The following is a 15,895-nucleotide window of genomic DNA, read 5'->3' as shown; positions in this document are numbered from 1 at the left end:
CAAATTGGGAAAACTTTAATGCAACTCTGCTACATTAGTTTTTAAATGCTATACTTAAAGTGTTTGGATAAAGTATGATTTTAAATTTTTTTGAAATAAATACTGTAATACTTTTTATGATATGATATGTGTGAAATAAAAATGTAGGTTGAAAAATGTATTTATGATGCAAACGAAATATTATTTGGCAAAATTGAGCTATCAAAACACACTCACTCACGTGATTGCGTTTTTCATATAGATGGGTATTATTTTCATGTACGTATGTATATCAAGGATTGCATTGTACATCTAGTAATGTTAATGTGCTTTAATTAACTTTTCTTGTAAAATCATATTCATAATCAAATTGTCAAAATAAAAATATATTTGATGGAATGGATTAATTGCTATAGGTCACAGGCGAATTTAGATATCAAGTTTCTCATGTTCAGGAGAATATAATTTTTGTCAAATACATTTCAAGTTTTTAAATAACATAATCCATAGAAAAGTTTTTTGCCTTGATAGCGAGCCCATTTGAAGTGAAGTTTCTATTTTAAAAAAAAAAAGAATACTATAGTGACGTCATGTGAGTGAAGTAATAAGGTAATTGAAAAATATATCAAGAAAAATCATCTAACACATATGAATACATTGTAGAGTTTGAATTGTCTCCACATTACGCAATAATACATACTTGGTGTTTAAGAAATTGTAAAGTAAGTACTTTAAAAACGGAAACAAGATAAGGATAAAATATGTTCATCACTTGATGAGACATAAATTCCAAAACAACATGATGTCGTCATAATTTGTCTTTTAAACTCAGTATGGGTCTACTTGCTTTGTTACGACTCATTGTTAGCAATAATATTTGAATAAATTTTATATACACTGACAACATATATATTATCACCATTAGATACATGACATGTGTACAAATGTTGAATTTGAAATTTAAATTTTGTATAGTTATTATTAATTAAACGTTGACAGTGTATATACTGTTATTGTAGAAAAGATTAATCTATAATATTCGGACTCCGCCTCTTTTTTGTGATGATTATAATATTGAAGGCGGTAACAAAAATATATATATTTTATATTCAACTATCCTTATTCACTTAATTAGCGCTACTATACAAGTATACAACAAGACGCCTTTAGGGGGGAAAAAAACACACTACAAGAAAGTCGGGTGTAAGAAATGAAAGCTAATAGATGCTTACCACAAAAAAAAAAAAAAAAAAAGGAGCTAAAAGATGCTTTGAAATATACTAAGATGGCTTTTAGACGTAATTGACTGATTATTATCGTTTAATCGTAATATGGGAAGGATGAAGATTGACAGGGTTTGCAATGCTACGACGCATAGCAGGTCTTATTGACTTAGTCCACTTCTTATCTCCAATGAAGGAATTGACTAGAATGAATTTATGCGAACCAGTGAATTGGTTTCAATTTCAACAAGCTTGACATAAAATCAGATTGATGGAACCATGGCATGTACCTCCAAAAGAGCCCGGCCCCTCCCTTTGTTCGAGTATTTTATGTAATGCAAATTATTTGAATAGGAGTTTATTTGGATGATTTATTTGAGATAATTACTATAGCATTTTTTATAATGTGATGTATGTGAGATAAAAAGGTGATTGAAATTTGTGAAGTAAATTATTTTATCTGAAATCAAGTCAATCCAAACAATGTCCGAAAATAATATAATGAGATTTTAATCACATAATTTGCTTTTTTTTTTTTGAATGTAATGTATTATTGAGAATTAATTTGAGGAAAGAACGAGGAAAATTCGTCAGAATGTCTTGGAAACAGGTAAGTTTTTGTGTTAATTTCCGGATGATTAGATATAGGGGATACCGTAATACTGATTGGCGTATGACTAGATCTTCCGCGCATAATTAACCACAATTGTCTCACGAAAATATTAAAAGAATGTGAACAAATGTATATTTGTACGGCATAATTATCTCCACCTAAAGGCGAATATGCCAATATACCATATATATATATATATTTTTTTGTAGTCGTATTGACCGGGCAACCCAATCATTGTATCCGATTTCAAGGAACCTTTATAATACGTGTATACTGTATCCTCCCAAATCCCAATAACAGAAATGAAGACTATCATCATGTGACGAGCAGTACTCGTTTGGGAAGATACACTACTCTCACTTTCCTTGAATCATTAGTACTCGTTTGGGAAGTTATAGAAATTTCGTTTTTTTTTTTCCATTTTCAACGTTAGAAACAGTTTATTTACGCGTTCATCTCATTATCAAGTAATTTTCATACTTTTTTTTTTTTTGGGTTAAAAAACTACAAAGGGATCTCTTCTACAATAAACAAAATTTTCACGTATAAAACGGTTAATATCAGCATGTTACCTTCATTATTTTTTTTAACCACTTGACATCAAATGTTTCTAATGACAGTAAGTGTGTATTCCTACCAGACCGTATGCAGAATGCCATGCCAAGTTAATTCCTTACGTAAAAATTGGGTATCATGGAATGGCTTAAATAAAATACTTCAACTGAAATTTTGATGGAATTTAATCACGTGGGAGGGTAATACCAGACAAGTACACAATTCAATATGAAAATGCATGACTTTTGCCTTTGAGTAAGCCAAGTGGTTGCTCAAATGAATATAAATAATTCGGCTGTTAAGGCCGGAATGCTATTATATAATGGATGGATTATATAGTTTATTAGTACTTTACATTTTTACTATAATTAATTAATTATCAGTGTTAGTCTTATACTACACACTACACTGATAATTTATATATTATTACAATTAAATATACAATATATGTGTAAAATTTAAATTTTGATTAGTTGTTATGCATCCAATCCAATCATAATAGAATATATAAAAGATTGATCTTTATTATTATTGTTGTTATTATTATCTTAGAAAAGGGGTTTTATTATTTTTTCCGGAAACCGAAAGAAAACACACACACGCACACATTTAGATTACACTCGAAGTTAATAGATAAATCGGTTCGAAAGCAGTCTAAGAAGAACCCACGTTCAGCCAATTAGTGACACGCGCACACAGCCCTCTCTTCTGATTGAAAGATAAAGTAAACGTTTGGACACATCACATCCACATCCAGGTTGATGCCGATTTTTCCTTTCTTTTTTTTTCGGGATGAACCATGTGGATGTGGAGGTCCTCTCTCTCATGTGACATGGTAACAAGATAAAGACACATCGCATAGTTAGTTAGCGGGCGCCCATGAATAAATGTCTCTCTCTCAACTCTCACGGTTAATTAAGTCCGGGTTGGAAATGGGCATCCGTTGGTCGTAAGCAGGTCCCAAAACGTGGCAAGCAATCGGGATCTCATGCGTGGATGGATGCGGACAAGGTGACGACGTGGCAATAAAAATGACATTTTTTTTGTTTATTTATTTATTTTTGAAGTCTCCTTCCACGTGAAAATTGGGACCTTGTCTGGTCTGGTTGTGTTAAGCCGACACTGCCCCCACGTGCCTAAGAGCAATGGGTGGGAAGGGGTGTTGGTTGTGTTCTTCTCCTGCCTGCCTCTTGGTTGAGACTTTTTTGTTTGGACTCTGAGACTTCGAGGGCTGAGCATTGATAAAGAGAAGAGAACCCCTAACCTGAAGGGGGCTGGATGCAGACTACTAGTACTGTTCTTTGTTTTTGGATTAAAGAATTATTGAAAAAAATATTTATATTTTTAGAGAAAACTTCATACCTTCCACAAGAAAAAGAGCAAAGAGAAGGGCTCGGACTAGTCCACCTCGTGTCGGTGAAAAATGCTACGTGGTTGATCCTGCCAGTAGTCATATGCTTGTGTTAAAGATTAAGTCATACATATGTAAGGATGAACTAATTCACAATATAAAACTGGGAATGACTCATTAAATAAGTTATAATTTGTTTGATGATACTATATGCTACTCGGATAATCGTAATAATCCTAGAGTTACAAACCCCGACTTTTGGAAGGAATGCATCTATTAGATAAAATGTCGACGCGGGCACTGTCCATTGTTGCGATGATTCAAGATAACTCGACGGATCGCATGGGTCTTATGCCGACGACGCATTATTCAAATTTCTGTTCTATCAACTTTTGATGCTAGGATGGTGGTCTACCATGGCGGTGACAGGTGACGGGTGATGGAGAATTAGGATCTAAACTGAAAACATTAAGACTACTTGACTATGCTTTTGTTATTTATTACTATCACAATTTTTGTATTGTGATGCATGTAAATTAGAAAGTGGCAATAAAATGAAAGATAATTATAAAACGTGTTTAAAGCTTAATATGAAAAAATTTTCTAAATATCTATCGAACCCCAAACACGCATACTTCGAGCTCGAGCTCAGTTTCATCTCTAAGAAGCATTTTTGTACATCAACTGTGTGCTTTGGTTTTCCCAAATCCTTCCCCATCAAAACATGCTCCCCGGCAAACGGTTCGGTTTTAAAGCAAAACCTGGCTTTGCTGCATTTATCTCCAGTTTTTGGTAAATGTACGGTCACCCCCTGCGACATTTTTACTGAACTCTTTTGATCCGCACTCCAGAACGAACGAATTGAAACGGCCAGTTGGCCACGTTTTGTCACTACTGTGAATATTCGGATACAAAGGTTCAATCGTTTCATTGGCACTAAGAATTTATTACTCAGTGCATAGTTTGTCTGAATCTCGTGTAACATGATGATGATTTTTTCATCAATTGTACACATGTCAAATTTGCATCGCGTGTTCGAATCTCGTGTAACATGGTGAATATTTGACTTGGACAGCGGGGTCGAACTTCTAGAGCAGCAGTAGTGTATTTAATTTGTCGCTCATTTCCTGGATGAAATGTGTGTGAACGGGGGATTCGATCAAATTCAACCAGTAGGTCACCAAGCCTGACTACTGACAATGATTAATTGGTTTTATTTTTAACAGAGGTCGCCTTATAGTTGAAATCAGCTTCTTTTAATTACTAGAGTATTTGATGAATTGAGCTCACGAAGCCAATAAGAAAGTGGGAAAAGGACGTGAGAGTCATGTAAGAAAGGGACTTAGAAATTTGGTACATTTATTAGGAAATAAGTGCTTGGATAAATTGAAAAAATGACCCTCAAAATTCCCCTACTTATATATGTACATTATGAGATATAATGAAGTCCTCCTCACTTTCGCTAAAACTAAAGAAGAGGTCAGTGTAATTTATTTTACTCATCTTCTTCTTTTAGATGTGTTTTGGAAAAAGAAAAAAAAAGAAAAAGAAAAAGAAAAAGGAGGTGTGAGGTATAATGTCCTAATCTATTAAAACCATATACTCGAGGAATCTTGAAAGATTTGTTTCATGACAGATATACTAATAATATTAATGTATGTTCACTTCTTGGACTCTCCCTGTCAGCTACCGCAGTTTCGCCGCTCCACCACAAGTTGACGGCGAGGAAATTCGCGGATGAGTCATTCATTTTTCCGTGGATAGACGGGAACCTACACTCGTGGCAAAAGGACGCTACTGGCTCACATGCTCACAAATCACAGATCGATAGAGAAAGCTAGACGAGATTGACGCACAACCAGCTTCTTTTTTTTCCTGGCCTCTTGCTAACTGGCTTTTAGTTTCTAGTTTCTACAGAATTAAGCATTAAGTAAAAGCACATACAAAAATTCCAGGTCACGAAAACGAAGGACTATAAGATGGATAATAAATTTTTTTATGACAAAATTTATTTATTTCGCATAATCAACACATTATCCAACTCTTTTTTTAATATATTACATACAGCATATAAAAAAAGTGATACAATATTTTTTCAAAAAAATTATTCTAAATAATCTACTATCTAAACACACTAGTTAGTTTGTTTGGATAAGAGGTTATTTGGATGATTTATTTGAAATAATTACTGTAACACTTTTTTATGATGTGATGTATGTGAGATAAAAAAGTGATTGGAAAGATAAAAAGGTGATTGAGATTTGTGAATTAAACTATTGTTTTTCTGCTGAATCAGCTAGCTGGTGCAAGAAATAAGTAGGTCTACAATGTGATATAGTGAACTTCCTTCCGCGACAAGTTAAAATACTTGATCTTTGTTTATCCTTTTTTTCCCAAAAAAGGAAAAAAAAATCGTTAGTTAGTTAACGTCTGGATTATCTAGGCCTATGTCTTAATAAATGCACCTTGTTGGGAATCATGGAGGTGCCCTTAGATCATGAGGGATGATGACAAGAAATACCAAAACAGAAACTCAAGTTACTGCTCTTAAATTATCATGAACTTAGTAGTGATTCTTGCTCCTCTCTGGAGTATCCATCACTACAACTTCTTTCTTTTTCCCCACTTCTTCTATTTCCTTCCTCTCTCCTTCTTCCCCCATTTTGCCTTTCCTTCTGTCACTCTTTATATACAAATTATCTTAAATCTAATCTATTGTCTGCAGCTTCTATCAGATATGTATGGACATCTTACTGCAATTAGTCGCTCTCAAGTAAAACTCACACACAAACACACGCTGGAAAACACACAGTTTCCCTCTTGGAGTGAAGAAAGAGACGAATTTTAAGAAGAAGCGGGAAGGGGCCCTCTCCCGTCTAACCCATCTCCCCTGTTTACTAGACTATTGATTTTCTCGTGCTTGCTGATAAAAGAGACCGACCCTACCCACCCAACTCACACTACACACAGTCACACAGTGTAATAATGCAGAGGCGACGCCACCAGAGAGATAAAAAGAGGGAAAAAAGGGCATTTCAAAAGTAACGTAAACTACTATTGAATTGAGAGGATCCGGTAAAAATGAATTAATGTGTAACCTCTGGAAGTATTTGGACCAGGTTTGTCCCTTGGAAATATTGGATTTCCATCTTCGTCCTTTTTCTTTTTCATGTTTTTTAAGGTTGTTTATTCCAGTTGGGATATTTTTTTATTATTGACTTTGTCCAAAGAAGTTATTGGAAATCCATGGATTTGTGCAAAACTGATTTGGTTTTAAATTACCAAAACAGAAACTCTTTTTGGGCCTCCAAAAACCGAAGGGCAAGCTTCAATTTTAACTCTTATCGGCTGATTTGTAAAGCCAATTCATGTTTTCCTCCCCGCCCTCGGATGCTGTAAGCCTATAAAGTAACTTGATTGATCAGGAACGTCGCGTAAAAAAAAAAAAATTGACCAGTTTCTGATGCTTCTTTTTTTTTTTTTTTTTTGTCGATACGATAGACTTACAATTATTCTATGTTACGGGGAAGGGAATGATCTAAAGAGGTCGGGAGAAAATCGAAGGGGACTGAACCGCCTATCAACCCAAACAAATGCACACGCAGCCGTCTCATCATATTTTATGGCCAATAGTGGGAGGAGGCAGGTTTGATCCCTGACCTCCCACCCCACCAACTTTGGTGGTGGCCTTAGCTCAGTGGTTCTGATGCCTTTTGCTCTTATCTTTGCTGAACTGGTGAGCTCAAACTTCAAAGAGCGACTTGAGACTACACGGTCCCGTAACACTGGGAGATCCATTCCACATCAACTCAGCGAATTGATGGTAGGCTGTTTCAGATGGATGGTAAGAGTCAAAAAAGAAGTGTTCCTCAGGATTATCACATAATTCATAGGCGGCGTCTCCTCTCTTCCCTCCACAGGTATAATTTCCCCGATAAGCTCCGCTACCACAGCATCCACTCTTCACTTCCTTGAAACCTTTTACATATATGCAACCAAATTAGCAAAACAGGTAAACGCCACAGAATATATGTAGATATATATAGTGAATGGCGACCTGACATTACCATACTTTGACGGATTAGAAAGTCTTTGGGTAACTGCATTAAAGAAATCGAAATTTGAGTAGATAAATCCTTTGAGCTGCTTCTGTAGCTGCTTGAATTTCTGAGCGAGTGCCGCATTGTATGATTTCGCCAAGTCCGTGAGGTCTTTCACGCACGTCTCCCCGTTGCCCTCTGCATTGTGAGCTCTAACATACGGCAGACATCCCAAAGGCAACAAGCTAAGAAATCCAAATTTTCTCCCTCCCGCCTTATAAACTTCCTGTCATGATATTTGCCTCATCTTGATACAAGAATTCCGAGAAGATAAGCAATGAGAATTAACATCATGATCTTGTTACCTTTAGAACTTCTGTGAAGTTTCCAACAATGATTCCAACATATTCTTCGGTAGAAAAGCTGCTAAATATGGGATTTGGGGCCAATAAATCATTGCCTCCTATACTAAACATGTATACAGCATTGGAGAGCAATTGGTCCGTTCCTTCTTTACCTAGCTCCCTCCTCAACTGCTTCTCAACATTCTTAAAATACCTCAACTGCGTTTTTAGGTCAATTGCCTGCAACATGATCAAAGCATCATACTGTACGCTCTAATTAAGATGTACTAACACTTCTTGAATTTCAAATCAATTAATAGCCCTTTAGAAACCAAACATACTCTTGAATTTCCATTTAAAGAGTAGTGTTTTTTGAACATCGAAAAACCGAAACAAGAAAATTAACCCTCAGCGACTCAATTTTAACTAGTTGCTTTCCCCCGTTAAGATTACCTTTGATTCTGATAGTCCATTATTTCTCTTTTTCAAGGAGAAGGGAAGGGCAACAAATAAAAAATAAAAATAAAAAACAGCATAACCAAAAAAAAAAATCACACGAAGAGAAGCTTAATTAGTACAATGACAGCTACTGCATGAATTACCTTGCCCTCATGGGTTTCAACAAGAGCTCCTCCACCTCCAGATGCAAAATTCACCCCATAAACGAATTGACGATAGCTACTCTGGAAGTAGGGTGGAATTAATGGTAGCTTTGCATATTTAGCTGCAATACAGAGAGAAAACGTAAGACGACAAAGCTAAAATCGATGAAGTGTTGTTAAAGATCCTTTGGGTCCTGACCAATAAAATCGGGAATGAGACGGCCGTCGGAAAATCTCCCGGTTGCGAATTCGAAAAAAGTTTCTCCATATGGCAAAAAATTGGCCAGGAAATCGGGGGTGGTGTTAATGTAGTTGTTGTTGCCTGGATCGTAAAGTGAATCGCCAAAGACGAACAGAGGAACTCTTGGTTTGGGAGAAAGGTGGTGAAAGCCATAGGATTGGTACGCGCCGGCGAGACTAGCAATCAGGAAAATCAAGAAACGGAGCTGATTAATGCATGAATTTCCCATGCTCGCAATCCTGTATGCCTTTGTGTCCTTCCTGCCTTCTGCCAAAATCTATTTACGGCAAGCATTGCCGACAAGTTACCCGATGAAAATAATTGTGATAAGTACTGTTAATGATTGTGATAATTGTGTCCTCATGCTAATAATTTTTTTATAAAAAAATTAGCATTAGCAAGCATTGCCGACAATGACATGTACATTTTAAGTACAGGAATTTTTTTTTTTTTTTTAATAAAAAAATTAGCATTATTAGCATGGTGGCAGTGAGCGAGGAAGTAAAGAGGCAGCCCGACTGCGCGAGTAAATTGGTGAATAAATTGTTGAAGGGTTGGAACTTACAATGCTATATTCGGCTCAAACTAAAAATTTCGCTTTCTGCATGCAAATGTACGTTGGATCAAAGTATGCGGAATTTATGTATTCTGAATACTCATTTCGATGATGCAAAGTCCACTGCAGTCTCCAGCTCCTGCAGTCACACTCCATGCTATAAATTTCACTTTCTGCATGCAAATGTACGTTGGATCAAAGTATGTCTTCCAAATCTGCACCTCTGCTTGAAGAAAACTACTATTATATATCCAGAAGCTATTAAGGTTGTCCTGAATTTTTTTTTTGTCATCCTTGAAAGATTATTCCAGCTGATATGTTGAAACGTTCCCCTCGAATAACTTGGAAGCTTGTCAGCTACATAATGGTCAGTACTCAGCAGAGAGATTTTGCCTTTTGTTCATGCGGAAAGGAAATAAACAGAATACCATTTGTTCTTTTGAAGAAGAAGAACAACAACGAAACAAAATACCGCCGTTACATTGTAGCAAGTGTAAGTATTCCGGTGTTTCTACCAACAAATAAATAAGTATTCCAGAATCAACTTTGGACAAGGACAACTCTGCCTTTGGACATTGAATAAGTAGCATTCGACTTTCTTATGAATTGTATCTTTCCACGGTAGTTACATTTTTGTTTATCTCTTTTTTTGACCCCTTTTCCTCGGGATATTTGGACCATGAATCAATATAAAGCTTTTCTGAAAGTCACGATAGTGCCGCCTTTCATGTTTTCATAATTGGCAACAATGAATGAAAATATACTTATTAATGATTAACCCAAAGAAGAGCAATTTGGATTGCAGGTTGGACATAATGCTACGGGAAACGAATATTACTAGTGGAATATACGGCTAACAACACCTCCCTTGAACCTATGGGCTGGTATCATTTATCACCCCATATGCAACCCGGGCTAAGGGGGAAAGCATGCACTTTGGGCTATCCCGTTCGCGACTTCGGTGCTACGGGGCCCTTATAGAATCCAGTTGAGACAGTTGGGATGGAGGGTTCGTATGCAAAAGTTGGAGAATGCAACCTGCTGCCCTGTCAGAGAAGGAGTCCTGGGGTTGATGTAACTTGGGCTTTCCCCCTTGCACGCCCTTGGGTCGGGCTTAAGGCCATGATATAATTCCTTTTGCTTTTAATGAAGTTTGTAACTTTCTAGATTACCCCCAAGTTTCGTAGTTTCTCAATTTTTAAATTGTTGCATTTTCTTCTTATGTGTTCATTATAATATTCCATTCTTAAAGTAGCTGACCATCAAGAGAGTCTTAAGGTTCTACTTGAGTATAGGTCAAGGAATTCCTGCAATGTTTAAAAATTCATCCGTTTGAATCGGTGGTAGTTCAGTTCTCTCGAATTCTCTCCTTGGATCACCCCCTCTCTGTAGTATAGAGTAATAATAGGTCTATCATATTCCGCAAATATAATAAAGTATGCTATCATGTTGAACGGCCTACCTCATCCTCATCTCCATCCTATTCAATTATCGTGCGCTTGCTCTTGTGGTGACTACTGCTGAATTTTATTTTACCTAATATATATATATAACACTAATAAGAATCACAATTGTCAATTTTTTGAATTAGCCAAAAATTTAATGTTTAATTTTTTTTGAAATAAATCGCTGTCCAACATCACATCATGTAGTAGAAAAATATTTTGATGAATATATAATAAGAAAATGCAATAAATGAAAAGTTGATGATTGAGAAAACAGGAAGACACTTGGGAAGAAAAATGTGCATATGGGTTGGTCAAAATTAAAAGTACAAACATAATTCACTTGAGGGGGCTTTTATCACCCTATAGGTTTAAGGGATCAAAGCGTTATTGACTGTGGAATATGGTACCTTAAAAAATGAAAAAAAAAAACTATTTTAGAAAGAATTTAAATGATTAAGGATGCAGAGATGTCTTCTTCGATAACAGCAGATTGATCAGCTACAATATCTCATAATCAATAGACAAAAATCGTGTTTCCCTATCTTTGGTCCGTCTGGAAAGGAGGCAGAGTAGTATATAAATTACGATGTTAATCATAGCATCCACGTGCAAGTGTGTACGTAAGATTAAGCTTGGACAAAGACTTTAACGTTAAAAAACAAAATGGACAAGGTACAAGTGGCATTTATTCGCTTGCGAATTGATCCTTTTGGGGAACACAAGGGAAAGTGAAACTTCCACTTCAGAATTTTAAGGCTCATTCACTTTTAAACGAAATTTAGGCCGTCAGTTGCTTTGTTGGGAGAGCAACAGACGTAAGAAATTTATGTATTACGTACTCTTTACTTTTCTTTCTTTTTTTTCAATTATTAGATGGGATAAAAGATGTACTTGGGCTTGCAATGATTAGCAAAAAGATGAGACGGCTAGTAGTAAGTAAATCCAAAAATGGTTAACGGTTGTCAATCGTTCTTGTTCACTCCGATGCAATTAGTAGTTCATTATATCGGCGAATGTTCAATAAATTTCCGCACCATATCTTTTCTTGTTTGCTTTCGAACGCATTCGTTGAAGCTCAACAATGGTATAAAGCAAATAAATGAACAGCGACGTGAATAACATGATCAAATTTTGACTAGTATATGAACTTGATCAAATTAGAATCTGAAAATCTTTTATTCGTTTCCAACACAAAGACCCGGAAAGGAAAACGAAAACTAAAACGAAAACGAAAAAATAGACCTAAGATCGGATCTATAATTTAGTTATTGGCTTCTGGGCTAAGTTTATTGGGTCGAAGTCCTCCTGCAAGGAAGAGAAACCAGAGCCTCATCTGCTTTCATCTATTCAGTTGGCCGCCAAGGGAACCGATTCAGCCTGAAACACACAACAATTCAAAGAACAAAATAAGAGCCAAAGGTGAGAGCATAAAACAACGTTGGAAAGTGTGGAATAGTAAAGGCGCAAGTGAACTCACCAACTTTCGGTAGTTGAGAAGATAAAACATTTCAAGGTAGCGCTGCATTTTAAGGCGATCAGGCTTGGAGACATGTTTCCAGAATCCATGAACTCCAGCCAGTGTCAAAATACGGTCCGAGTAAATTTGCCATGTATACCTTTTGCAGATGAAGAATTAAAAGGTTCAGAATATGTATACTTAACAGAACTGATGTTTTAAGGAAGTAATATTTCCGTAGCTTAAAAGTCAAATGAGTAGGCTGCTGCTTACTTCTCTTGTATACGTTTCAGGCCTCCTGATGAGATGGTTTCCCAATAGGAAGCATCTTCTTTGCACCTCTCAAAGAAGTCGACCAGCACCTCTGCAACCTGCTCACCCTTATATGGATCAATGTGGAAACCAGACTTCCCATTGACAATGATCTCAGCAGGGCCACCATTGATGGTTGCGAAGGTAGGCAAACCGCTAGTCATGGCCTCGACAACAGTCAAACCAAAAGCCTCATAGAATGCAGGCTGCACAAATGCTCCTCTCGTGTCAGCAATGTATCTGTAGAGTTCACCGTTCCTGACCCTATTCATCTGAGAAGAAATCCATCTGAATTGGCCATTTAAATTGTAGGTTTCTATGAGCTCATACATCTTCTTCATCTCAGCTTGCTCTTCCAAGTCTTTGGATTCCTTCCTTCTGTCCCCACCAACCACAACAAGGTTCACCAATTCCCTTAGCCGGGTGTTCTTAGCATACCATTCTACAATTCCTGTCAGATTTTTCACGCGATCCAATCTTGCCATGGTGAACAAAATGGGCTTGTTCTTGTCCTTCAGAACACATCTGCGACACATTTTTTTTCCTCAATTAGAACTTTTCCACTAGTTAGGTAACAAAACAAATAAAAGCAAAATGGTAAAAAGGATCAGAAGAAGATTTTACAGGTGTTCCTCATTTTGGTCATCACTAAAGAGTAGCTCCTCAATTTCAGGATGATATTCTGTCAGTCTCTTGTTCTTCTCTGTATACGGAAAGTAGATCTTCGTATCAGCTCCAGGAGAGACAATGTTGAATTTTGGGTCAAAAACATCAATGCCATGTACAACTCTGTACAGCCCTGGCATTGTGAAGGCCTTATGGCTTTCATACTGTCCCACGGTCTCCTTGCTGGAAATGTAATAGTAGCAATTAAATTGAGGAGAAGGTGACGAAGTACTAGATCATTTTTAGCAAAGACGTGCACTCTTACCTTCCAGCAATCTCCTGGAAAGTGCTAGTGATAATGAAATCTGTGTGATTCATTGCAATAAGATCAGCAGTGAATTGGCTTGAAAAGTGATACTTCTCGTCGAATTTTTTCCAGTAAACATCAGAATCAGGGTACTTCGTCTTTTCCAAAGCATGAGCAATTGTACACTGCCAAACAAAAGTAAACGTCCAATTTCGTTTGAAGCAGGTTGATGCAAATAGAACAACAAACGAGAGTGACAAGCAACAAAGCACGGACCTGCGTAGCACCAAACTGGTGGGCAAGCAAGGAGGCAACAAGGTTTCCCTCACTATAATTACCAATGATCAAATCAGGAGCGGCCCCCAGTTCTGCAGAAATTTCTTTCGCAACATCCTGTCAAAACAGATTTTAATATCGTAAGAAACGCACTCAAGGGGATTGAAAATGAAAACAAAATGACACGTCTTACCTGAGTAAAAGTCTCGATGTATGGCCAAACTTCAAAGCGAGAGATCCATTTGCGAAGCACACCCTTCTCTGTTCTAAAAGGGACTCGAAGTATATGAGAGTGCTCTGTTCCAAATACTTTCTCCAGGCGTTGACCACAAGTGGTACCAACCGCATCAGGTAGCAGCCTAGTTACCTAAGAAAGGAGAACCAGATCGGTTTTTATTTATTTGTTCAGTTTTGCTAATGAAATGTGACATCAAGAACAAAAACAGAATTTCACAATTTTTATGCAACACTAACAATGAGAATGCGCGGTTTGATATCAAGTCCTTGTTCCTTAATTCTTTTAAGCATTTCACGCTCCATTGCAGGTACTTGATCCAAAATGTAAACGACCTGAAAATGTAGAAACGGTAATTTACTGGTGCAAGCCACCAAAAGTTGATTATTAAGTTGCAAAAAGCCAGGAGATTATTCTCAATAACATACCTGGCCTCCAGTATCAGGATAGCCCAGCACATTTTCTTGTGCAAAGTAACCATGGGGGGAAAGAATGACAACGTTGAAAACTGTAGGAACCCTCGCTAGGAATTTCTCAAGGGTAGATGAGTCAGGAGCCTCAAAAAGATCCAAGAACATGGAGATCATTTCCAGCACGCTTTCAGCAGTATCGCCCCACCCTCGTTCCAATCCAATTTCTGTAAACTTGCTTTCAAATTCTGAATATGGTGATTTTGGAGGTAGCTGTGTAAGATGTTTTACAGCCTCTTGCAGGACATCTTGCAGGTTATTAAGGTTCTTTATCCGATCATTGAGCATCATTGTCTGTACAATAATGTTAGAGCAAAAAACAAATTTAAAACATGAAGTATATATGTATCTATTTAGATTTAAGCACAAGGAAAATCTAGCATTTTGTATTGCAATTAAATTTCACATGCGGTTGATCGTGATAGTTTACCTTGCCCCTGTAGTGATGGGATCGAAGAAACTCAAGAAGAAGAGGGGCCATACTCTCTTTGTCATGGAACAAGGAGGCAGAAATATGTTTGCCAAGAAACTCAGCTCCGTTGCCGATCGACTTCGTTAGAGTTGGCTTGGGAACTGATGCAGTGAATGGTTCAAAGTCCAGATCAAGGACAGGGTTACCACTGCTGCATAGATAAAATGCTCAAGCAAATCAAATTGGAGGGACATATTAGATCATTAACTTTGAGAAGTGACAAGGAAAAGCAAAGAACCATACTCTTCGCCCACCAGCTCCTCCTTGAAATGCAAATATTCCTTTACAGTCATTTCTTCAACATGAAAGTCATCAACATTGACACCAACATATTCCCAAACACCAGGCCTCAAACGAATTGCAAGCGCAATCAAGGGAGGTAACACAAGCGCTTCCTGATCACACATGTAAAACAACTTGTCAAATCCGGCATGTATTTACAGAAATCTTGATTGACTCATCTCGTTGCGGTACGTTAAGTATGAATCAGTTTCACCTGTATGGACTTTAAAAGTTCTTTGAATTCATTGTCGCGTTTGTTGCACTCGCATTTGTTGCAAGTTCCTTCCAATCCAGCCAGAAGCTGATTCGACTTTAAGATTCCTTTTCCATGGCTTGTAATCCTACAGTATGAAAATCACCGCGAGCAATTATAAGTAGTCAAATATTTACTCTAACATCTAGTGATTTTGAACCACTCAATGGCTGAATTTGAAATAGACCTTGACAGGAACAATGATATCTCTGTGCGGCCAGCATCAATACGTTCGCGGAGGCTTTGTGCCATGGTGGTCCTAAGTTTGAGCAAC

The 15,895-nt window shown here is 37.1% G+C and overlaps 2 protein-coding genes across 2 annotated transcripts; both read right to left on the bottom strand.

Annotated features, from left to right (window-relative positions):
- Nucleotides 1-7,191: 7,191 nt before the first annotated feature.
- Nucleotides 7,192-9,230, bottom strand: LOC113768796 (GDSL esterase/lipase 5-like). The gene is made up of 5 exons (XM_027313285.1): nucleotides 8,907-9,230; nucleotides 8,708-8,829; nucleotides 8,127-8,345; nucleotides 7,789-8,047; nucleotides 7,192-7,699 (listed from the first exon to the last, which is right to left on the bottom strand). Exons 1-5 carry the CDS (start codon nucleotides 9,175-9,177, stop codon nucleotides 7,464-7,466), a joined length of 1,107 nt encoding a protein of 368 aa, XP_027169086.1. The 5' UTR covers nucleotides 9,178-9,230; the 3' UTR covers nucleotides 7,192-7,463.
- Nucleotides 9,231-12,156: 2,926 nt separating this feature from the next.
- On the bottom strand, nucleotides 12,157-15,873 carry LOC113767828 (sucrose synthase-like). The gene is made up of 13 exons (XM_027312030.1): nucleotides 15,809-15,873; nucleotides 15,583-15,709; nucleotides 15,330-15,481; nucleotides 15,045-15,237; nucleotides 14,573-14,908; nucleotides 14,384-14,479; nucleotides 14,103-14,276; nucleotides 13,910-14,026; nucleotides 13,652-13,818; nucleotides 13,345-13,569; nucleotides 12,682-13,245; nucleotides 12,430-12,568; nucleotides 12,157-12,329 (listed from the first exon to the last, which is right to left on the bottom strand). The coding sequence occupies exons 1-13, from the start codon at nucleotides 15,871-15,873 to the stop codon at nucleotides 12,300-12,302; spliced, it is 2,385 nt and encodes a 794-aa protein (XP_027167831.1). The 3' UTR covers nucleotides 12,157-12,299.
- Between the last annotated feature and the right edge of the window lie 22 nt (nucleotides 15,874-15,895).

This window comes from Coffea eugenioides, chromosome 4, assembly GCF_003713205.1.
Source record: "Coffea eugenioides isolate CCC68of chromosome 4, Ceug_1.0, whole genome shotgun sequence".
Taxonomy (NCBI): Eukaryota; Viridiplantae; Streptophyta; class Magnoliopsida; order Gentianales; family Rubiaceae; genus Coffea; species Coffea eugenioides.
The sequence above is the reverse complement of the archived record's forward strand: the minus strand, read 5'-3'. Positions and strand labels throughout refer to the sequence as shown.